This window comes from Alosa sapidissima, chromosome 11, assembly GCF_018492685.1.
Source record: "Alosa sapidissima isolate fAloSap1 chromosome 11, fAloSap1.pri, whole genome shotgun sequence".
NCBI classification, from domain to species: Eukaryota; Metazoa; Chordata; class Actinopteri; order Clupeiformes; family Clupeidae; genus Alosa; species Alosa sapidissima.
The window spans coordinates 11,502,982-11,525,655 of NC_055967.1; the positions used below are offsets into that span (position 1 = coordinate 11,502,982).

At 44.6% G+C, this 22,674-nt stretch overlaps 1 protein-coding gene across 10 annotated transcripts in view; it reads left to right on the plus strand.

Annotated features, from left to right (window-relative positions):
- mical2b (microtubule associated monooxygenase, calponin and LIM domain containing 2b) overlaps positions 1–21,455 on the plus strand; it is a 41,123-nt gene extending 19,668 nt beyond the window's left edge. Inside the window, exons 16-36 of one of the 10 annotated variants that reach the window (XM_042109045.1) lie at positions 23–130; positions 1,478–1,618; positions 1,925–2,272; positions 2,817–2,921; positions 3,842–3,979; positions 4,333–4,425; positions 5,544–5,651; positions 6,604–6,790; positions 6,942–7,006; positions 7,315–7,393; positions 11,302–11,434; positions 11,926–12,008; positions 12,757–12,819; positions 13,649–13,764; positions 14,081–15,044; positions 15,329–15,426; positions 16,704–16,802; positions 16,928–17,021; positions 18,895–18,997; positions 19,961–20,034; positions 20,384–21,455. In XM_042109045.1, the coding sequence (XP_041964979.1) occupies positions 23–130; positions 1,478–1,618; positions 1,925–2,272; positions 2,817–2,921; positions 3,842–3,979; positions 4,333–4,425; positions 5,544–5,651; positions 6,604–6,790; positions 6,942–7,006; positions 7,315–7,393; positions 11,302–11,434; positions 11,926–12,008; positions 12,757–12,819; positions 13,649–13,764; positions 14,081–15,044; positions 15,329–15,426; positions 16,704–16,802; positions 16,928–17,021; positions 18,895–18,997; positions 19,961–20,034; positions 20,384–20,568 (3,384 nt within the window). In that variant the 3' untranslated portion in view covers positions 20,569–21,455. Of the gene's footprint in view, positions 1–22; positions 131–1,477; positions 1,619–1,924; positions 2,273–2,816; positions 2,922–3,841; positions 3,980–4,332; positions 4,426–5,543; positions 5,652–6,603; positions 6,791–6,941; positions 7,007–7,314; positions 7,394–8,721; positions 9,461–11,301; positions 11,435–11,925; positions 12,009–12,756; positions 12,820–13,648; positions 13,765–14,080; positions 15,045–15,328; positions 15,427–16,703; positions 16,803–16,927; positions 17,022–18,894; positions 18,998–19,960; positions 20,035–20,383 lie in introns of those variants that run through there. The other 9 variants (XM_042109046.1, XM_042109047.1, XM_042109048.1 and 6 more) reach the window with 9 other exon arrangements.
- The last annotated feature ends 1,219 nt before the right edge of the window (positions 21,456–22,674 follow it).

The following is a 22,674-nucleotide window of genomic DNA, read 5'->3' on the forward strand; positions in this document are numbered from 1 at the left end:
TGTTTGTTTGCTTTCCTTTCAGCTGTTAACCGGTCAGGCGAACTCCTCTGCAGAGGGCTCAGTTCGTTCTATGGCGCACCTCCGGGCCAAGTTTGAGGAGAACGCCTCCGGCGGGCTTCCACGCAAACAGGTGAGCTCACCTTCCCATCCTTTGAGCACGCTCATACTCCCCCACCCCCTGCTCCCACAAACTACACATGCGGAGCACCCAACACTGCCACCTATGCCAGATAAGTTTGATCAGCAATCTTCTTCCTAGTGCACTCCGTAGTCTTTTCTTTTTTTCCTTTTTTTTTAACTTGGATCAAAACAGCGGAGAGGGGGGAAAAAACAATGTGAATGGCAGTGCAGTGCAGTACAAGTACAGTCTGAAGCTCAGGTTCCCTGTATTAAAGGGTTGGGGGATTTGAGTGAAATGCTCTCCAATCCCATTCTGAAACTTAACAGGGAGCATAATCCCTGGTGAATGGCTCCTTTTGTGTGGTAAGAATATGCTGTGTCCGCTGCTTTGCTACTCCCCCACCTGGCGGTCCGCCTGAGGACTAAGGGTACAGTACTTTAGGAAGTGTGTACAGGCTGGGTGTCTTTTCCCCATGGCCGGTGTGATGGAAGAAACAGACTCCCACTTTCTCCACAGTATGAAGGCTAAAGGATTTTCTAATGATCCTATTATGTAGAGAAAGAGCAGTGTGGTCAATCAGTTTTTCCTTCTGATGTGACCCTCAACCACATAAAGGAGTTGTGTAGACAATGGCTGAGTTTGAGAACTGATATAGCAGAGGAACAAGTGAGGTGATCATCATATAATGTTTAGGGAATAGAAAGACTTGTGGTGGTTCAGTAGAGAGCTAGTGTTTAGCTGTGCAAAAAGCTTTGGCTTGACAAAAGCGTATTTTACTTTTGTAAAGTTCAGTTGAGGAGTTTCCTTATTTTTTCCGGTACCGTCTCAGTTCCCTTCACTGTTATAAAGTGAATTGTTTTGCTTCCTGAACTGTTACTTTCAATGCAGTGGTTGTGTAAGTCCATTACAGCATTGGTCAGTGTCCGTTTTACGCTATGTCCTTGTTGCTTCCAGCGCATGCCGGATTAGCGGTGACAGCTGGAGGCGTCTAACCTTTAATTACAGGATTACGCAGGATGTGGGTCATGCATGAGTACTCAGATGTACACATGGTCCTTAAGCTGAATGGAGAAGGTGTTTTTAAAGTTACGGTGGAGGTCAAAGGTTACTACGGTCACAGGTTCACCGTGGCGATCATATGGATTCAGAGAATCGCCTACTGAGCCATGTTTAGAGATCAGTCTTAAAGCACCTCTCATAGAGCGGCTCAAATGTCCAGCGATATTCATCTCTTGCTCTCTTGCATTTTTCCTCTCTGTTCTGCATACCTGTCTTGCTTCTGTCATCTTGTTTCCTCATTTCCTGGTCTGTCTGATGTTCCGTGTGTGTGTGTGTGTGTGTGCGCGCGCGTGTCAGTCGGAGTCTGATTCGGACTCTGATTCCTCCGAGTCCCCCCCTCCCCGGCCTACCACGCTGGACTGGACCGAGAATCCCCGCTTTGCCAAGCCCAAGGACCAACCCCCTCCTCCCTCACCTCCTCCCAAGCCCAAGTGGCAGGTAACGTTAACTCCTCCGGCCCGTAGACTGTCAATTAGCAGCCAAGACGGCCACACTTGCAGACCGTCCCAGTAAGCCCCCAGTTCACCGCAGATGCCCTTAATAAAGCTGCTGTAATCCAGCTAACACCATCAGATCAAAAACCCTTTATCAGAGGTACCCCACCCCCTCTCCCTCCATGCCCAGGTTCCACTAATGCCAACAGCCCTTGGTGTGATGTGTGCTGAATGACGCCCTCTGCTGGTGTCTATGTGGACTCCTCCTTTGCTCACTCATTCCTCTGTGTTGTTGTCCCTCTGCCTGCAGCCGTCTATCTACTTGAGGCTCCTGTCGGCGGGCTCCTCGCCCCAGGGTCCCAAAGCCAGCCCAAGCTCCTCATATCCCCGTAGCCCCAGTCCCAGCCCCAGCCCTGCGTGTGGCTCCAGTCCTCAGTCTCAGTACATACACTCCATCATTCCTCTCGGAGTTCCACAGGTAGTCCCTCCAGCAGAGGGCTCGGGTGATGCGGCCTACCCAGACTGGCCCTCCTCCTCCTCCTCCTCCTCCTCCCCTTCCTCCTCGTCTTCATCTCTGCCCTCCTCCTGCTCCCTCCGCACTCCAGCTCTGTCTGACATGCACCAGCGGCAGCAGCACCTGGAGGACGAAATTGAACAGGTGATCAGCATGCAGTGTTAGAATCGGACCCTGTGTTCACTAGAGCCTGTCCACTGTATATTAGGGATTCACCCTCTCACTCATGTGTTCACCTCCACTCCGTACGGAAAAGTAAAGGTTAATGTAAAGTTGCCTTAGAGAGAAACCGGTTATGTAACCGTCTTAGCTCCTGCACATTTTGGCATCAACACTTATCCTGGGTCATGCAAGGTCGTCATAATGTCCTAGCCCTTGTCCACTGATGTAGAAAGCAAAGGCTACTTAAAAAACAATCCACAAACAAATCAGCATTGTTTGCATATCTAAATCATTTGTAAAGCGTCTCTTAATGGCAACAGTGTTTGGGTCTGCGCACGGTAATCTCCCGTTCTGGCTTGGCTGAAAGCAGTGGTTTGTTTTTTCACCTCTCTGTTCCTTTCCTCACGTGTGCTTCCCTCTTTCCTCATCCTCCCTCTCTTTTCTCCCTCCCTCCCTCTCTTTTCTCCCTCCCTCCCTCCCTCCCTCTCTTTTCTCCCTCCCTCCCTCCCTCCCGGCCGCTCTGCAGAGGAAAGCAAAGACCCTAAGCGCTAGGGAGTTCACTAGAAAGAGCATAAAGGAGAGGGCTCAGCACCTGTTCTCCATGTTCCCCGGTGAAGTCGCTCGGGTCAAGGTGATTGCATGGTGCCCCTTGCCTGTGTGTGGTGTCCTCTCCTAGCATCCACAAACCACTTGTGACTGACCTCAGACCTCACATTCACTGACCAGCTTTAGGTCCTGGTTTTGGCATGCGTCCTGTGAGAAATTCCTATTTATTATGACCACATCTAGCCCGTTTGGTTTCATTAGTGATGCACCTACTGATGTTTGTTTATGATGTTTTTGTGTTTGGGCTGGCAGTAATTTAGCCCAGTGTCAGAAGGCATGTACGCTCAATTTAAACTTAAATATATGATGTGTTACATGAGCACTTCTATCTTTTCTCTCTATCTCTCTCACTATGTTTCCAGCTTCTTTCTTTGGCCGCATTGCTGTGTTGTGTGGCGGCGTGCTCTCTACTTATCCAATTAAAAGTTCTTGAATGAAGTGGAGGCCGTCGCTCGCTCGTTTGTTTGTTTGTTTGGACTCTGCTCTTTTCAAATGGAACTAATTAGGATGCCGTTAACTGGCCCTGACACAGCTTGAGTCCACTGTCCAATGTCCTCCCTTCCTTCATCCTTGTGAGTCACTCACTGCCCCTCACTCACTTTTTTTGTATTTATTTTGCTCTCCCTTTCTTTCTCTCTTTCTCCCTCTCTCCCTCTCTCCCTCTCTCTCTCTCACTCTCACTCTCTACTGGGTGCTGTCATTCCAAAACATAAAGATATGAATCAGTGCATGGAGCACACAAGGCGGGGGCGGTAAGGGGAACTGAGTGCTGATCAATGGCTCTTCTGTTCTGTAGTGATGTTAATACTTATATTCATGACTCTCCCCCGTCTCCACCCCCGTCTCCCCTGGTCAGTTTGGCATGTGCTGTCCAAACTGCTTTCATAGCCTGTCTTCCTTTTTGCCTCTCTTACCTTTTTCCTCTCTTCTGAAAAATAAAAACAGGTCTTTACGCCTACCTATTCTCCCACCCCTGCCTCCAACCCTTCTCCTCCGGAGAGCCCCTCCACCAACTCTCTCCACGTCTCCTCCACCCTGTCCTGTCTCCCTCTCGCCCCAGCCACACCTGAGCCCTCGAAGCAGGTAAAAGAATCAGACGCTTAGACATAACTGTGTGGATGAAGCTGCTATACCTGGCTGGGATTCATTTAAGAAATAAACACTAGTCACTTTCATTTCAGAGTTACTAAACAAAGAATTATCACAGTGCCCCCAGCAATCCTGTCTCTTCCTGCTGTACAATACTACCTTTATAGTTACAGTTCAAACACTGAAATATACAGGAAGTTATTAGTGGTGATTATTAGACATACTCCTGAACTTACTGGAAGGGAGAGTATGCGCATCGCCTTCAGTTTCTGTTTCTATGGAAATACATTATTACTGAAGAACTAGTTCTTTAGTTTTTGAAATAAGTGTTGTTTCATTGGTTTTAGTGCAATGGAAGTGCCTCATTATGTGAGCGTGGTCTTAGTCAGATCCATTTATCTGAAAACAATCACGCAGAAACCTCCAGTTCTCACCAACAGGTAGAGCCACTGCATGGATGGCATGTTTGAAGTTCCTGAAATAATGTATGCGTTATAGACACTTGGTTAAGAGGTGGTAACTGCATGGCTATGTATACCCCATCCCCCCCGGATGCATTTGCAGACACATTGCAGAGTAATGTAGAAATATGTAAGGGATAATGTATAGAACGCTGGTCCGCTGGTGCGTCGGGGTCCTGTTCGCCCTGTCGGGACTTATTTTCCGATAAAGACCAGCGTTCTATACGTTATCCCGCTTATTACACAGCTACTTGCTCTAACTCCACATGATATGACTATAACAATATTTGTTACCGTTTCATCGTGGCTTTTGCAGAAACGTATAGTTTGCAACACACGCTGAACTTCAATCAAACATTCTTTAGAACAATCGTATGCTTTTCACTTTTGAATGAAGTTCCAATGCAAGAAGTGACCGGACTACTTGCAGAGAGATATGAAAGATGTGAATATATCACGTGAAAGATGTGATTGACGTGAATAGACATGAACATTTCCAGACCGCGGTCTGTTATCCTTAGCAACGGTCTGTTATCGACAAAATAGCAGACCACTAAAAGTTTGGAAGGCCCATTCAAGTGAATGAAGCATTCTGCAGCATTATGAAGAGCCGTGTAATACTAGACACTAAAGACAACCCACACAGCATACCTTTCACATCAGACTAACAATGCAGTGTGGTCAGAATGAAACCTGTTTAGTTTGAGGTCTGAATGAAACCATCAGGCATTGCAGGCCACATGTACATTCATGAAACTCATCCTAGATGCATGGCTGTGCTAAATTCAATGGCATGTCCAAGGTTGGAACGCATGGCTTTTCTGTTCTCCTTCACTGTTTCCAAGGTTGGAACGCATGGCCTTTCTGTTCTGTTCTCCTTCACTGTCTCACCTGCTAGTGCTGCCTCTCCATCGCCTCCTCTTTGTACTGCTACTGTAGTCCCATCGTGTCTGTGTGTTTTCTTCCCACTGGTTCTTCTGATGTGTGTGTGTGTGTGTGTGTGTGTGTGTGTGTGTTTTGTATCTGTGTGTGTTCCTCCTCTCCTCCTCTCCCCTTGTCTCCCCCGTCCTCTCTGTTGGTGGTGTGTGTGGTGGTAGAGGACAGTGGGGAAGGTCTCTTCTGTGATAGGCGCTAAGGCTGAGACTCTGGCCATCCTCTATGAGACTGACCATAGGCCCAAAGCTGCCAACACAGCACTCTCACCGGTAAGGCCACAGATATATGACCGCATGACAAGTGACGCTACAAAATGGTATAACGACATGCCATGCCTTTGCTTTGGATAGTGAAAGTTAATTTCATTGCAATGTACCAGTGGTCTTGCTTTTGAGTTAAGCAGCAGGCCATGCCTGTTTTTGTCCTGACACAGCTGAAGTCACACGCAATACAAAGGTTTGGCACACATAGTCTGTAGTTTGGGTTGATAGTCTGCGATGGCACCAGGGAAAAGTGAACTATATCTAAAATGGCCCCCAGGTTGCTTGTGCTCCCTCATGTGCCTGCATGCAAAGTCCTCGTGTTATCCAGAGGGCTTTTCTTTTGTTGCTCTGGGGGTGGAAGGGGGGGGGGGGGCAAGAGGATGAGGAGTTTTCATGAGATGCTTTATTATGCTGTTTTGCATTTTCTTGTATGTGAAGTCAGCAGGGAACCAGACAATGAATGCTCATTGTGGGTATTGCGATACTGTCCGCAGGTGTGGCTCCAAGGGAGGCGCCCAAAATCAACAGGGGTAAACCCAACCAAATGTGCCTCTGGCTCACCTATGTAGAGCAATGTAGTACCAGTCAACTAAGCAACCCCTTTGGGGGAGATGTAGCTTGAACAGTGGTCAGTATTTAGTCACCATTTTTGACCAAATACTGATGCTGCCAGCTCTTTGATAGAATTATCAGCTATTGTGTTTTCCCCTTGATGAGTGGATCTAATCTCCACTCCATGTAGGTACTTGGTGCCTTTTCTTTTTTTTCATAAAGCATAGCTTACTAATGTTGAGGTCGCTACTCCACAGCATCACATTGACACTGTGTGTGTGTGTGTGTGGTGTGTGTGTGTGTGTACAGTACAGTACAGTACTAACGTTTCCGCAACCTTGGCCAGTAGCACCTTTCCTGGCTGTGTGTTTAGCGTCTGTGTGTGTGTGTCGTGTCACCACAACAGGGTACGACGCGGAAGGAGTTCCCGATGGGCGTGGGCGGGAGCGACGTGTGCCACTCGTGCAAGAAGCGGGTGTACGTGATGGAGCGCCTGAGTGCCGAGGGCTACTTCTTCCACCGCGAGTGCTTCCGCTGCGAAGACTGCCTGTGCACATTGCGACTGGGTGGCCATGCCTTCAACACCGGTCACGGTATGTTTAGAGCTAAACACTGACCGTGCGCACACACACACACACACACACACACACACACACACACACACACACTGATCTGCAAATGGAGTTGTTTATTATCTGAAGGAAATAACCATGAATTGCCATTGTTTATGTTCTCATATTTCAGGCAAGTTCTACTGCAAGTTGCACTACTCTCAGTATTTAGCCAACAACAAGAACCGAGGACGAGTGGTAATGACCTCTTCATAAACTCCTTGTCGTACATACTTAACCATCATGTACCTGCAATGATTTATTTTTATCTAGTTTTCTATGGCTAATGTGGAGTAATAAAGGAAAAGTTCACTACAGACCCTTCTAGCCATATTAAATTATAGACATTCCTGGTCAAAATTCTAATTATATTATTTGATTTAAAAATTCATGTCATGATGACCATATATGATATTGTTATGAATACCTGTGAACTATTCCTAGTTGCTCTAAGTTTCACTTGTCGTGTGTGTGTGTGTGTGTGTGTGTGTGTGTGTGTGTCGCAGTCGGAGGGGACCGGGACATCTTCGCTTGACGGCGGTGTGCTGTGCTCGTCCACCGACGATCTGCAGGGCCAGTCTTCAGGTACCCTGAGTTCCTTGTTTAGGGCGGCCGTGTCCTGGCCACGGTGGCTGGTGGTGTTGCTCCTGGGCGCACCCTGTCGCCTGGGCCGCCAGGTGCTCGGGGCGGTGCGGGTGACGCGGCAGCACCTGCTGGAGCACCAGGACGACTACGGCTTCCTGTACATGCTGCTGAGCCTGGGCATGCCCCTGCTGGCCGGCCTGCATGACGTGCTGGCCCAGATGTTCCGCATGGAGGAGCCGCCGTCGCTAACCCCCGCGCCCCCACCCCAGACCCTGGCTCAGTCGCTGGCCCAGCAGGTGCTGCAGTAGAGGCGGGCAGCCACCCCTACGCCGCCCCTCCCCTGCAGTCCAGCTCGGGCTCCAGCGCACCCAGATCCCTAACACAGTGGCGTTTTGTTTGTGGTTTGGTTTGTTTGTGTTTTTAAACCTAACAACATAAAGAAACCTGCTGCCCCTGAAATGTCGCAAAGGTGTTTCCATGTAATGGCCAACAGTGTTGAAATGGTTTTGCATAACCAAGCCTGTCCAGTGGTTCCAGCCCACCAATCAGTATTTTGCCAGGTATGTGTATGTGTGTCTGGTTTTCTTTTTTTTAAGTTAAACAAGGACTCTTGTAAAACCAAAGGAAGCACTGAGAGCACTTTACCTGGAAGCACAGTGCAGGTCTGTGCTATTTGCCTTTGCTTTGTCTTGCTTTGGAAAGAGGTACTAACTGCATGTAATGTAATGGTTTATGTAATGGTACTCACTGTCTCAGTGTTTTGTGTGTGCAATGGAAATGCCAAACAGTATTCATGTTTTTTGGTTTGTTTATTTTTTTTGGTAACCAATGAGCTTTTGAGGACTATTGGAAGCCCATTTTTTCCCTTTTTGAAAAATGTTGAATGGCAATGTGAACAATGTGTTCCACTAGGCTGGAAGTAGCTTAATCTGTGTTATTTTTCCTGCCAAAGATTTGTTCAGCTCTGTGAAATTGAATTTGTCTTTTTTGGTTGTGACAATCCAGACATGTTCGTGACCAAACCAGACAATGCAGTATTGTAGTGTGGGCAGTGCACTACTCTGAGTGCCTGTGTTCACTCTGACTTGGTCTATCTGTGTAGTATGTTTTCTGGGGAGCTTTTTTTTTTTTTTTATCTCCGCAAGCATGCTGCATTTGAATGCCGGTGCTGAATTTGTATTTTTAGACTGTGGTACAAAGCACTGCCAGATAGAGGTTACAGTAAGACCTACTAGGTCTTGTATCGAAGTATTTCTTGTTCTTTTTTTTTCTGTAACATCTCATCTTTTCATGTTTATTGCTCTCTTCAATTCTTCTATTCTTCCCAGTCCTTCCAGTCTGTCCTGTCTCTTGTGTAGTCTGTTGCAAGTTTCCAATGCTACAGTCTCTGATTGGCTGAATCGTGCCTGCAGGAAGGTGAATGGGGTCACATGATCACTTGTGTGTCTGTGGCTTGACCAGTAGCTCTCCTCTTGGCCCCTAATAATCCTCTCTTTAATCAGTTTGTTGTCGAGAACTCCGCATGGGTCTTGTGTATGGAAGTCTTGATGTCCCTTGTCACAGTGTCTCCAAAAATTAGGCAAATTTGTGTTTGTCCCCTCACTGCATCCAAGCTAACGCTACTAACCGAAACGCTACGCCAATGCGAATCTCCGCATGCTCTCTATAGCCTGTGGAGCCTATTTTTGTGGCAGAACTATTTGGCCCCCTTTTTTCCCTTGAAATAACAAATGTTTTGTTTTTTTCTCTCTCTTTGTTTGTCCCTGTTGAATGTTCCACTCTAGAAGATGCTTATCTCCCCACTCAGTCCCACAACGGAGACTTGTCTTGCTCCTCCTCTTAGAGGAAAAACTGAGCTTGGTACCTGCTGGAGAATTCTAGTTTTTTGCACTTTTTTAAATTAAAATCAAGACAATCCAGAGGGCTTGGATCATGCAAATGTTCTTTTTGCTATATTTATAAGACTTCATCTGCCACACTGTACATTTCTTAGGTAAATGATCTTTGCTTAATTTATCGTATTGAAAGCCTGTAAGTTAAAAAGAATAAATCCTTTTTAATACATAACTCTTGTTTCCTCCTTTTTATTCAAATTTGAGCTGTTTATGCATTTCATCAGGCCCGCACTCTCAAGTTCATGTCCATGTAAGCCCATGGCCATCTATTTGCTAAAGCATTACTAGTATAAATGGCTTATCTGCTTTAAAAGTAACTGCTAAATTAACATGATAAAAGTTTAATTTAAAACTTTAATTAGATCATAGCAATCAGGCTTCAGGATCAGGCTTTTCCGTATAGCCCCGGTGAGTCCTCCCCTGGTTTAATGGCGATAATAATGCCCTTGATTTGGTCTCCTTACCTGTACATTAGACCCAGTGCTACTGTGACTCTGTTCCCACGGTTACGACTACCCTTCAGCCTCCTTCTCTCACTCTCACCTTGGTCTGTTTCTGGGGTCTTCTCCATCTCTCCCCTTTTTATTTTGGTTTTATTTACTTGACCAATCACTCACGAGTTGATCAGTTTAGTATGCTTCAAATGGTCTGCAGTGTTCACTTGACTTATTATTATTATTATTATTATTATTATTATTATTATTTTTTTTTTTTTTTTTTTATCATTTTTGTGGACCTTCAGCATTTCCAGTTCATCTGTTTTAAACATATCAGATTCTGTTTCAGCTCAAAAGTGTTCAAGATGACCAGATCCTCAGCGCCAGTTTACAGTTTTGCACATAAACAGGCCAGTTCACATTAAAGTAAACTGCTCTCTCTCTCTCCTCTGCGGTGGAGCACCACTGCATTATCCCCCCTCCCACCACCCCAGTATGACACGCACTCGTAGAGAAAAAAGATCTCCAATAATACAATCCAATAAACATACTTTAGAGTACCGTATGAATGAAGAGGATCCCAGGCTGGGCAACAAGGGTTTCAAAATCATGTAAAGCATCTCAAGGGGACACTAAGTTTTTCCACACTTAAAGCCATTCCTGAATTCAAAACCCTAAATGCATGGTTAGAGTACATCAAACCACCGAAGCATTCTTGCCATGCATAGGTTCACTTTATTTGAGGTTAAAAGTCAGAGACTGAAGGTTCTGAACAGGCTGTACGTTGCACGGTGCAGAGTGTCAACATCCTGTGTCTCCATGCCTCTCAAACCACTTAACAAATTGTCCTCCAAAGCACTGCTAAAGTATTAAGTAGTGTTGACATTGAATTTCTGTGGTATATTACTGCTAGATGGATTCCTTTGAATTGATTTCAGATCGCAGCTTTCAGATCCTTAGCATTTCCATACAGCTTCCTCATGTTGCTACTGTAAGCGTTATTTAAATTTACTTATTTATTTAGAACTCCATTAAATTAATATTGCCAATATTATTTCTACCATGGAATTTATTTATGTATTTATTTATTAATTATTCAATTCAATTAATATTGTCAATATTATTTATATCATGGAATTTGTGTATTGGTTTATTAATTTATTTTCTAATATGTTCATTTATTGATGGTATATATTTGTCTATTTATATTTCATTTGGTTTATCATGGTACAGTGTTAAATGTCTCTGCATTTCTATGTTTTCAGTTCAGTTCCCTCTTGCCATCAAACAGGTCTTACTTACATAATGGTAGAATATGTACTGTAGGTCAGTAAATGTATAGAAAAAGAACAATAGGATAATAGGTTAGTTTGTTCTCTTTGGATGTTACCCCTATGTGATCAATTCTTTCCCATCCTTTTAACTGTAGAATATTGTGTCTGTTTGTGTGTGTGTAGATCTGACTCCATTTGATCTGTAAGCCATTATGGCTGTATCAAGTTAGTGTTTCTGTTGATACTTCAGCTGACGCCACAGCTTGAGCTTTTAGTGATATGTTTGTGACTTCACTTTTCAGGAGTCCCACAACAGCATACGACTTCTGATGGCCCAAGCAAAGGAGCACAGAAGGCCTGGCTGGACCCCATCATGGTGGCTGAGCTACCAGAGGACCCTCAGCTAGAAATGGACCAGCCTGGGTCCACCATGGAGTAAGTTAGCAGGATTGCCTCTTTAGATCTCATTGTGACTTACACGCTTTATATCCTTTATTTAATTCCACTTTTATGTCAAGTTACATTGGGAATCAAATCTTCTGAATAATCCAGTAGTTTAAAGATTAAATCTATCATGAGTTTTTACAGGTTCAAGGGTATACACACACACACAATGAGAGAGAAATGATGGACTTGTTGCCAGAAATTTAACAGAGACTCTGTTGTACAGCTTCCCATTCTTATCCAATCTTTTATTTAAAGCTTTGGATTAAAATTGTATGAAATGGTACAGCTATACACGGAGTTCTGTAGCTGTACTGTGGTTACATGAGAAGAGAAATTCAAGGCCTAGAGTATATCCACGGCATGTCGTTTAAATGTCCTTGGGCTAAATATTTATTGTCCTGAAGTAGGATTTCTTTTTCCAAATGGTCTGTGCCATCCTTCGTGTTTGTGTGTGTGTGTGTGTGTGTGTGCTATGCTAGGTGTCAGACGTCAGAACCATTTTCCCTTCAGTCCTCTGATTCGGGATCTACCAGCTGCAGCTCGCTGTCAGAAGAGGCCAAGGGTAAGTCTCTGCACCCTCTGGCCAAACTTCACTGGCTCTCCTCTTACTCTTGACCTAACCTTCAACAGCAACAGCCATATAGACTCAGGTTCTCAAACCTGCCACATCCACAGCTAGCTTCACATCTGGTGTGTTTGGTGTAGACGAGTCTTCCACCTCCTCACACTGTCTCTGTGCGCGTCCCACTCCCCTATTACACTCCCTTAAAAAGGGAGGGAGTGGTCGCCAATCATTCCTTCACATTAGATGTGTGTTTTTCTTGGCCTCTGCAGCCACCCCTGTTCTGTTCTGCATGGAGCTAAGCTGAACATTCTGTTCAGAACAGGGAGAAATGCACCGAAGCTGCATCTCTGTGTGTTTGTGGGTGTGTGTCAGTGTCTGTGGATGTCATTCACCCTGATGGTGTCACTTTAAAAAGGTTGTTATTTTAATAGTGTGAAAGATACTTTAAGTAACTATAATCAGTCTAATGGTGTGTGACTGCTTTCAGACCACCATAGCTGAAAAAAACTTTGTTTTCCTCAGTGCTTGTTACCAGCAGGGCTTTTCTAAGTCTGCAGTCTTGTTTTTGAACTCCTGTTGTCCCACAACTAGATCACGTTGCAGTTTTAAAAAAATGTTTCCAAGCCCAAGTTATGATTGCAAACATATCCAACCAACCTTTTTAATTACACCCCCCCCCCCCCCTCTCTCTCTCTATCTGTCTGTCTGTCTGTCTGTCTCTCTGTCTCTCTGTCTCTCTCTCCAGGCCACGGTCCTGCTTCTAAGGGTGCCAATAAGAACAACTACTGGAGAAGAAAAATTCGGGCCAGTGAGTATTAGCAGTGCAGTGCAGCTCTCATACGCCCCCTAGTGTACGGCTCCACTCACAGTGTGTCTGCCCTGTGAGGCCAGTGATCGTGCTCTGGAACATGCCCTCTGGATTAGTGCAATTCACTCACATGTCCACTTTTACAGGGCTATTAATAAGATTAATCCCACACTGGGACACCTCGGTCTAAAGTACTCCTGCCACTGGTGTACACCAGATCTCGCTTGCATCAGTGCGTTACTTACCTGATGGGCGGACATTAGAACAAAGCTTACAGTTTTAAGTTGCGACAGCAGAGGATTTAATGTGTAGTTATGACCGAGATGTGTTCATTTCCATTGTCTTTATACTGACTGAACAATAGTCATTTTGTATTCGGGATTCTTCCATTGACTTATGAACAATAAAAAAAAAAACGCGTATTTCACTAGAGGGAGCCAGTCATCTCTGCAGTGGAAATGAGGGTCTGTTCTTATGAGGCTGTGTATTATTGCCAGGCTCTCAAGAACCTTATGGGAATAGTGAGCTATTTGTTGTCCCGAGATGAATTGAAAAATCCACAACAATGGCACTGGTAGCATTCTCATGCATTATGAATGCCCTGCATCAAATCCATGCCCTGTGCTCCTGTTCTCATATACAAGCACTGATGGCTGTCCAACTGCACCACACATAAAGTTTGCATGCATTATTTGTGCTGTGTGGCCATTGTGATGGCTCTTTGCATTACCATGTCATGGCTTCCTGGGTTTTTCTGCACTCAGCTTGGGCATGCTGCTCATTAGCAACCGGTCATTCATTTGGCTTGTCTTCCCTCTCTGTCCCCCAGCGCTACCACTGATCCTGGTGAAGACATTCGCCCGCGGAAGAGCTGCCGACAAGCAGCAGGGCCTCGCAGAAGATGGAGAGTCCGACTTTGAAGAGATTCACCATTCTGAAAAGCAGGTTTGTTGTTTTGTGAAGCACCTTCTGTTGGTTCTTTATAAATGTCCCACATTATATTGTCAGTATGTGGCGGGTATTGTTAGTACAAAGTCAGTTCCGTTTTGTTGAGTTGAAAACAAAAGTGATTTATGTCATATACATATTGTAAATTAAATGTATTTGTTGTAAAAAATTATGCTTGCTAATTTCATTTGTCTCAATCTTAGCTTTTTTTAGAACAAGTAGCCAGTGATGTAAATGGAGCAGGTGTTGCTCATGCTGGTAACTCATTTTGTTTGATGTGGTGATGGATGGGACTTGTGTTTGTTTGGCTCAGGCCTCCTCATCTACATCTGAAAAACATGCTGGCTCCCTGTCCATCGAGGAGAAGTGCCCAGCACAGACTGAAGTGCCCACTCTCACCGACAACAGCCAGGGCCTTCCAGAGAGGCCTGACCCCAGCCTCACCACCTCCTCCTCCTCCTCCTCCTCCTCCTCAGCCTGCTCGTCCCAGCTGCAGCCTGGGCAGCAGGATAAGGACCAGGAGCAGCAGCAGCGGCCTGACTCCTCAGTCAGTCCCAAAAGGAGGCTCCTCCTTTCTTCGAATGAGAAGGAGAAGCTGCTCAACTGGGACGTGGAGCCCTCAGAAGACTCCTCTAAGCCGTCGGACCTCAGGAAGGGTCCCCGCGGGCCTTCCGCACTGCCGACGGGTGGAAAGCCCGAGTCCGCCCCGAAGACGACACCGACGCCAGAACCCACACCTGCGTCGCCTCAGTCCACCTTCCAAATATGGGCCAGTGTCCTCCGGAAGAGCATCTCCGGAGGGTCCAGCCATAAGGAGGGGTCCAGCCATAAGGAGGCGTCTAGCGGCGCTAACGTGGTTCGGAGGACCAACCGTGTGCCTAAGGCCAGGCCGCTGTCCTTACCCGGAGGCTCCATCAGTTTGGTGGGCTCCGTGTTGGGGCCTGCGTCCCAGAGCCAGCTGGCGGCCTTCCCTGGAGAGGGAGAGCAGCAGCAGCAGCAAGAGAATGTCTCCACCGCCACGGAGAACGGCCACGGCGAGCAGAGGAGGGGCAGCGAGCTGACCATGCTGCTGCAGCAGGTGGCCCTGAGCTCCAAGCCCCCCACCTCCGGCTCCAAAGATGACATGGCCTTCCTGCCTCGCCGCAAGCTCAACTTCTTCTCCTCGCTCCGCGTAAAGAACAGGGATGAGGTGGACGGAGGGAAAGGAGGAAGGAAAGGGAAAGAGGACAGCAAGGATAAGGACATCTGGACCATCCTCTCCAAATTCAGGAACAAAGGTGACAAAATGCCCTCTGTTGAGATGATTTATTTCATGCTCTTGCTGTTGTCACAAAATGTCAACACCAAATGCACACAGAGCACCTATCATGAAGACAGAGTGTGACTTGTTTTCATCCAGTTTAATGAGTGCATGAATGGAAAAATGTAGTTAAAATATGTGGAGATTGAGGCAATCAAAAACACGTAATGCTTAAACAAGTGCTCACTGCATCACAGTGTATTTGTTATGCAAATGAATTGTCCCACAATTGTAAGTATTGTCCCACTGATCATTATACAGCTAATAGCCAGCCACATGATGAGGAAGAGGAGTATGAGGAGGAAGAGGGGGCCAGCTCTTCTGATGAAGGAGAGGATCGGATGCCTGACAAACCAATGGTAAGGTCCTGCTCATCCTGTCCACTGATGTCCAGAGAGGGGACAGTCAGTGGTCAGACATCTATGGAAGAAAGCTGATAATCCTCCTTTGGATTATCAGAGCTCACATGAACAGTTGGATATGTTTCTAATGACTTGCTCCTATCGGTTTACATGGACAGAGGAAATCCCAAGGCTACCCAATGTCCTTTTCATAGTTCAGAGAGGCATGCCAGTACACAGCCTTAATTAATGTTAGATTTACAGTCCTAATAACGGTTACGGAGCAGGCAGTATTTTGAGCCAGTTTGATGCCATAAAGAACTAGGACTGCTAGCATCTTACTAACATGGGTGTGTCCGTGATGAATAACTCTAGCACAGTGTTTCTCAAACTTGTTCAGACCAAGGACTCACGGACCACCTAGGTAAAATAAAGAAAAGAGTAGACCTACGTCAATAGTACACAATAGGCATATTCACTGAACCACCTTGCTTATTGTCTTTGCACCTTGCTTATTGTGTCAGAGGATACATTATGATATAAACTGGCATAGCTTACATAGGCAGTGTTACAGAGCTGTTTGGATTTATATAGGCTACAAGTTGGTTCAATATGTACTAATTTGGGTAACTGGCAACAGATGCAGGGTCTCTTAGAAGTAAAGATGTAGAGTATTCATCACGCTGTGTAAACCTGTGTGCACAAATGATGAAACATGTGCTTCTTAACATGAAATTGTGAAGTATTTGGGGAGTTCATCATTTACAACGATCATTTACAATATTTACATAATATTATTAAAACATTGCAAACAAGGGAAAGAGCTGAAAAACAATGTTGGATGGCCGTGGTCTTTTGGACAAATAGTCCAAATTTTCATTTTCGATATATTGCATTTTACACAACGTCCCAACTTTTTCTGATTTGGATTGTAGTTCTGTTTTTTTTTTCTCTCTCTCCCTCTTAAAAAGCACTGCTTCATTGATCCATCCACCGATTCATTAAACATAATGTGAAGGCTGACTTGAAGCCATGAAAGAACTCCCCACAGCTTGTTTGCTCCCCATAATACCTATATATGTGGAAAGTTTCCACCTCAAGGTCTAATGATATCTTTAGAGGCATTGTGACACAACTATTTATCAAAGAACCAAAAGACACATTCATGGGCTGACAGATTTATTATGTGGATATGTAGAGCTTCTGAGTGGTTATTTTTTCCCTCCTCAGCTGCTGTCTGAAAGATGTTTTCTTTTTTTATTGTTTCTTATTCTTTTGTTCTGTTCTGTGCTCAGCGCAAGGGGAGCTTGAGTGAGCGGCAGAGGAGAAAGCAGGAGAGGATTGTCCAGCAGCAGGCCAGACGAGAGCAGCTGAAGAGACTCCACAGAGCGCAGGTACAACTGCCGGATGCCCTTGGGAAGACAACCTATTTACTCCTATAAACAGACAACGAGTTTGTATGTGTTTGCCGTGGCCTCCAAGTGATTGTGTGTGTGTGTGTGTGTGTGTGTGTCTTCAGACGATCCAGAGGCAGCTGGAGGAGGTGGAGGAGAAACAGCGAGCTCTAGAGGAGGAGGGGGTGGCTCTGGAGAAGGTCCTGAGGGGGGAGACAGGTGGGTAGGATGACTACACACACACCCTGCCAATCACACTCATGCTGAAACCCTATTCTCCCTGAGTTCATTTTCTCTTGCTTGCTTGCGCTCTCTCTCTCTCTCTCTCTCCTCTCTCTCTCTCTCTCTCTCTCTCTCTCTCTCTCTCTCTCTCTCTCTCTCTCTCTCTCTCTCTCTCTCTCTCTCTCTCTCTCTCTCTCTCTCTCTCTCTCTCTCTCTCCTAAGAAGTCATACTGACTGAATATGTTCACTCATGTCCTTACCCTTCAGTCAAACCCTCACACTTACTCTTGCCACAAAGATAAGCACACCTGGGCATACACGCACACACACACGTTATATGTTATATCTCTAAATGACCTACAGTCTGTGTGAGTATGCAGTTTACTCCTTCTTTTACTTCATTACAATAATGAAGTATAGTAATGGCCATAGCTTGTCCACTTCTTTTTAAATGAGTATTGTCCTTCTGGGACTGAAAGTCAGAATCATGAAAAAGCTATTAACATGAACCTGAAGGAGGTTCTTATGTCCACAGTTACATTCTGGATAACGTTCACCAAAGCTCTTGCAGAGGGAAGGCTTTTTTGATGGGGAAAAGCTCTTAAATGACTTTAAATAGTCATTTGGCTTGAATGCAAATCAAAGTTGAAATTGTGGGAAATGGCTTAAGTGGTAATGGGTCTGGCAAATAGAGGTGTGTGGGGGAGAGAAAGGGAAATGGCCTTCAAATAAAGCGCTTCATTATCTGTGCAAATGTTGATATACATGCTAGTCATTAAAGCCAGCAAATCTCTCCAATGAAAACAGGCAAATTAGGACGGTCTTTTAACAAATAATGAGTTTATAATCATTCTTCTGAAAGCCTCAATTTGTCTTTTGCTGGAACAGTAAATTGTTTTTTTTTTTTTTCTCATCCGGTGCTCTTCACAGAAATCCCAGTTTATGTATTATGTGCCCTACGGCTTTTATGAAAATAGAATTTCATTGCCAAATCGCCAATGAATGTGCTTGCATACGTATGAATAAAACTGCTTATATGTAGAAAGTTTTGTCCTAGAATGACCACACAGACCGAAGGAAAAGGGAGTGTGTTTCAGCCACCCTGCATCCTTCAACTTCTGTTCATATTGATTTCCATTATTCAGATGAGGCAAATAAGGATCTCATATTTTGCTCTGCTGGAACAGACACATTTCAAAGTCTAGGGATTAATTTGACCATAAGGAGGAGAAAGCGTGTCCCCGTTCGTACGGCCCATGCTAGGGAGAAAGTGCCATTGACTAGGAGCCACCTTTCAGCACTGTGTGTGGCCTTGCAGTGGTTTTAATAAAGACTCTGCATCACTGCTCATGGTGGTCTGAAGTGGGCTGGCTGCCATTGTGCTGCCTGTTTACAAGTCTTTGTGGGTGTAATTGTAATAAGGCTTCAGTGTAAAGAGGTATTTACTGAATGGCTCCTTTCTGAACTGGCATTCACTGGCTCTGAACTAGATGGGAAGTGGGCAGGAGAGAGTGGTGTACAATGGCCACAATGGGTGAATATGGGGAAATATCTGCACTCTGCATTTTCGAGAGGGTTTGCATATTTAGTATTTAGGGTCAATTATGCTGATTATGCCAAGGATATCAAAGCCCCTTTCTCTGAAACAGAACCATATTAGTGAGGAACGCATGGAGAATGTTTCAGGTTTGCACAATGCTGGAGTCTCTGGTGGCTCTCTAAAAGAGATAAAGGACAGCAGATAGGTCTACAGTGGGATGCACAAGTCACATTCCCAAAATATAGGAAAAAGTGTTTTGGGTCATGAAATCTCTCTCTTTTGTTTATCTGCCAATTTCATGTGTATGTGACTTTTATTATGTCTTTTCAGACAATGGGGATTCCTCGGACGAGCTTGACCTCCTGCAGACCTGGTTTAAATTGGTGCTGGAGAAGAACAAGCTGCAGCGCTATGAATCTGAGCTCGTGATCTTGTAAGTTCCATTGGTGCTTACCCATTTAGCACCCTAGTGGTGTGTGTGTGTGTGTGTGTGTGTGTGTGTGTGTGTGTAATCAATAATACCATGCATTCATGTCAGCAGCATATAAGTGGTTCATTAAAATTAAAAACCTCTTCTAATAATGCTTTATTCTGATGCATAGGCCTACTGAAATCTAATCTGAATATAAAGCTTTCATTGTGTTGTCCCTATCTGTGTAAAAAAATGCAGTGTGTAAAGAAAAACAACACTAGTTCCCGAGAGGGAAATTTGGTCTCTGCATTTATCCCAATCTGTGAATTAGTGAAACACACTCAGCACACAGTGAACACAGTGAGGTGAAGCACACACTAATCCCAGCGCAGTGAGCTGTCTGCTACAACAGCGGGGAGCAGTGAGGGGTTAGGTGCCTTGCTCAAGGGCACTTCAGCCGTCCCTACTGGTCGGGGTTCGAAACGGCAACCCTCCGGTTACAAGTCCGAAGCGCTAACCAGTAGGCCACCCCCAACACGGTATAACAAAAGCAATGTGTTAGAAACAACACAATTGTGTTGTCCCTATCTGAGCATAGTATGTTAAAAACAACACAAGTTGTGTTGTTACACTTTGCATTTAACACATATTGTGAGGTCTACAATGATGAATTCAATGCATGTTACAGTTACATGTATCATGTTGAAAATGGGTCATGACTAAAATGGGGTGGAGCTGTAGTCAGCGTCCCACACCACAAATTGGCTCCTTGCCCACGGGGACAGGGGTTCAAATCTGGCCTGGGGTCATTTCCTGAATCCACTCCCGATCTCATTTCCTGTCATCTCTTCACTGTCCCGTTGAAAAAAAAAAAAAATTATATATATTTGTGTGTATAATGTGTATGTATATATATATATATATATATGTATGTATGTATAAAATAAAATAAAATATAAAAACATATTTCCTTCTGTTCTATAGTGCTCAAGAATTGGAGCTCGAGGACACACAGAGTCAACTTCAGCAGGACCTGCGAAGCAGAATGGCAGTTGATGGTAACACCCAAAAACACATGGACACAAAACACCATTATGAAAGGATGCTTACTCTACCTGCCATTACTAGATCCTGTCTGGCAGTATGTAGTCCATAATACAATGCTAAAGGCGTCATAGCATGACTCATGAACCAGTGTTATTATACAGTATATACCAGTCCAGTAATGTTATTGCGCAAAACCAGTGAGACACTGGCATCACTAATGATCGACCCAGTAGCAGAGCTGGATGAAGGCTGTCTTGCAGAGTATAGAGTACAGCACAGCGGTGCTGTCACAGAGAAGCATACTGTATGAGGGTACAGTCTTTCATGTGTGTGAGTGTCGCATGTTCTTCCAACTTCCAGACTGCTTGAAGAGTGCTACAGACCTGAGCGAGGAGCAGGAGATTCTGGTCCACATAATGCAGGTGGTGGAGAAACGTGATCAGCTGGTGAGTCTCCTGGAGGAGCAGCGACTGAAGGAGCGTGCCGAGGACCAGGACCTGGAGAGCATGGTGCTGTCCAAAGGGTACCGGTTCCACTGGACCTAAGGGACAGCAGCATTCAGTCTCGACTCCTTGTGGAACTGATCAATGGCTAGAGCAATAGACTCGGGGAGTTGAAGTGATTCTGCATATGAATTATGTTTTATCGTTTTAAGACTTTTAAAATTCATCCCACTGTATCATTGCTGTGATGCCTGCTGAAATTGTAACATTTGGATATATGGGTTGAAACAGATTTTTTTGTTTGTTTGTTCATGTGTTTATATGTATGGTTGGTTATTAGGTGTTTTTAAATACCGTCTTCCTGAGGTGCCACTGCTCTGGTTTCCCATTTAAAATCATACCGGTAAATTAATGTAAAGACTTGCCTTTCATGAAACCAAGGGTCATACTGAAATGGCGCTTTTCGTTTTATGTGTGCAATATTGTCCATTTGAATGCATTCACTCACAATGTGGTAGAATAGATTATGTTCTCTGTCCAAGCACCAACTCTATAGGTAAATATTTAAAACCACCTTTTCACTTTGTGTGTTGTGTGTCTTTTCAGAAAGAGATGTGTTCAGCACGAGTTCTTTAGGTGTTTTCTTTTACATTACGATCTCTCTTGAATTTCCTATTTGAAAGATGTTGTATTGTTTTCCTAATTAACACTAAGATGTCAGACCATAGTCGTATATTATCTAATTGCAGGTATTGCACAAGATTTTCTTTAAGGAAATGCTATTTTACTGCTGTAAACATTTTCATTTTTTTGTGAGAAATTGTTGGCTAGCTGTATATTTATTTCCTCATGTCTGAAACACTGCCAAATGTTTTTTGTGTTAATTTAGGATGTTTGATTTATTTTACTTAATTTAATTCAGAAATGTTCACTAAATTGTGTTTATCTATACCTACGTAATTTATTTAATAAAAACTGTTTAAAACTCTTAGTCTGTGGTGTTTTTACAGTTCATAACAAATGCTGCTGTAAAAGCATGCGCTAAAGCTTTAGGCTATACTGTTTCACAATATAGCCAGTGAGACTGCATTCATGGGTTCAGTCTGGATTAAGCGGCCTTCAAGTGCCATTGGATATAACAATGGGTTGTTTCTGCAACTCCTGGCATTTCCCATAGTGAAATGCTGGACTTATTATGACCGCCGCGCAGCGAAGCGGCGGTCATATAGGTGTAGTCAGATTTTTCTTTTTTTCTTTTTTGCATGTCCACATTTCTGTCAAGGATTCCCAGGACACTGAAAGACCGGGGTAGACGAAACTTGGTGGGCATGTAACCCCACATGGATAGCATGGAACCATCGTTTTTTTGTTTTGATCTGTAGCCCCCCTGCTGGACTGCACCCCCCGAAAGGAGGGTAGGGCATGCTCTGAATGCACGCCAAGTTTCGTGGAATTCCGTTCATGGGGGGCCACACAATAAATTAATTTATGTTACTATACACCAACTGGCCTGTAGGTGGCCGGAGACAGTTTTCTGTGAATATCTCGAGAACCGTAGGGCCTAGGAGGTCCACCTTTGTTTTGTATGTTGGTCTTAAGGGGGCATGTCAACCCATCCCATTACCACTTATTTCATGTATAGCGCCACCTAGTTCAAAATTAAAAAGCAAAAAATTAGGTGTTTTCATCACAATATCTCTGACTGACATGGTCAAAACTGCACGAAATTGAAAGTGTAGGATCATTGACACCCTCCGAATGCATGCCAAGTTTTGTGAACTTTCGTTCATGGGGGGCCTTACAATAAAATAATTTATGTGTACATTTAGTGACCGTACACCAACAAGGATTCCCGGGACACTGTAAGACCGGGGTACACGAAACTTGGTGGGCATGTAACCCCATAGCATGGAACCATCGTTTTTCGTTTTGATCTGCAGCCCCCCCGCTGTACTGGACCCCCCGAAAGGAGGGTAGGGCAGACACAGTTTTCTGTGAATATCTTGAGAACCGTAGGGCCTAGGATGACCAATTTTTCCGTATGTTTGCCTCCAGGGGTCATGTTAACCCATTTCATGTGCACACATGTGCATAAACAGATACACACGCACACACATACATTCACAGTAATCATACGTATGACACATACTCACACAGTAGACATATGTACGCATGCATGCACATGCACAAACACACATACGCAGGCAA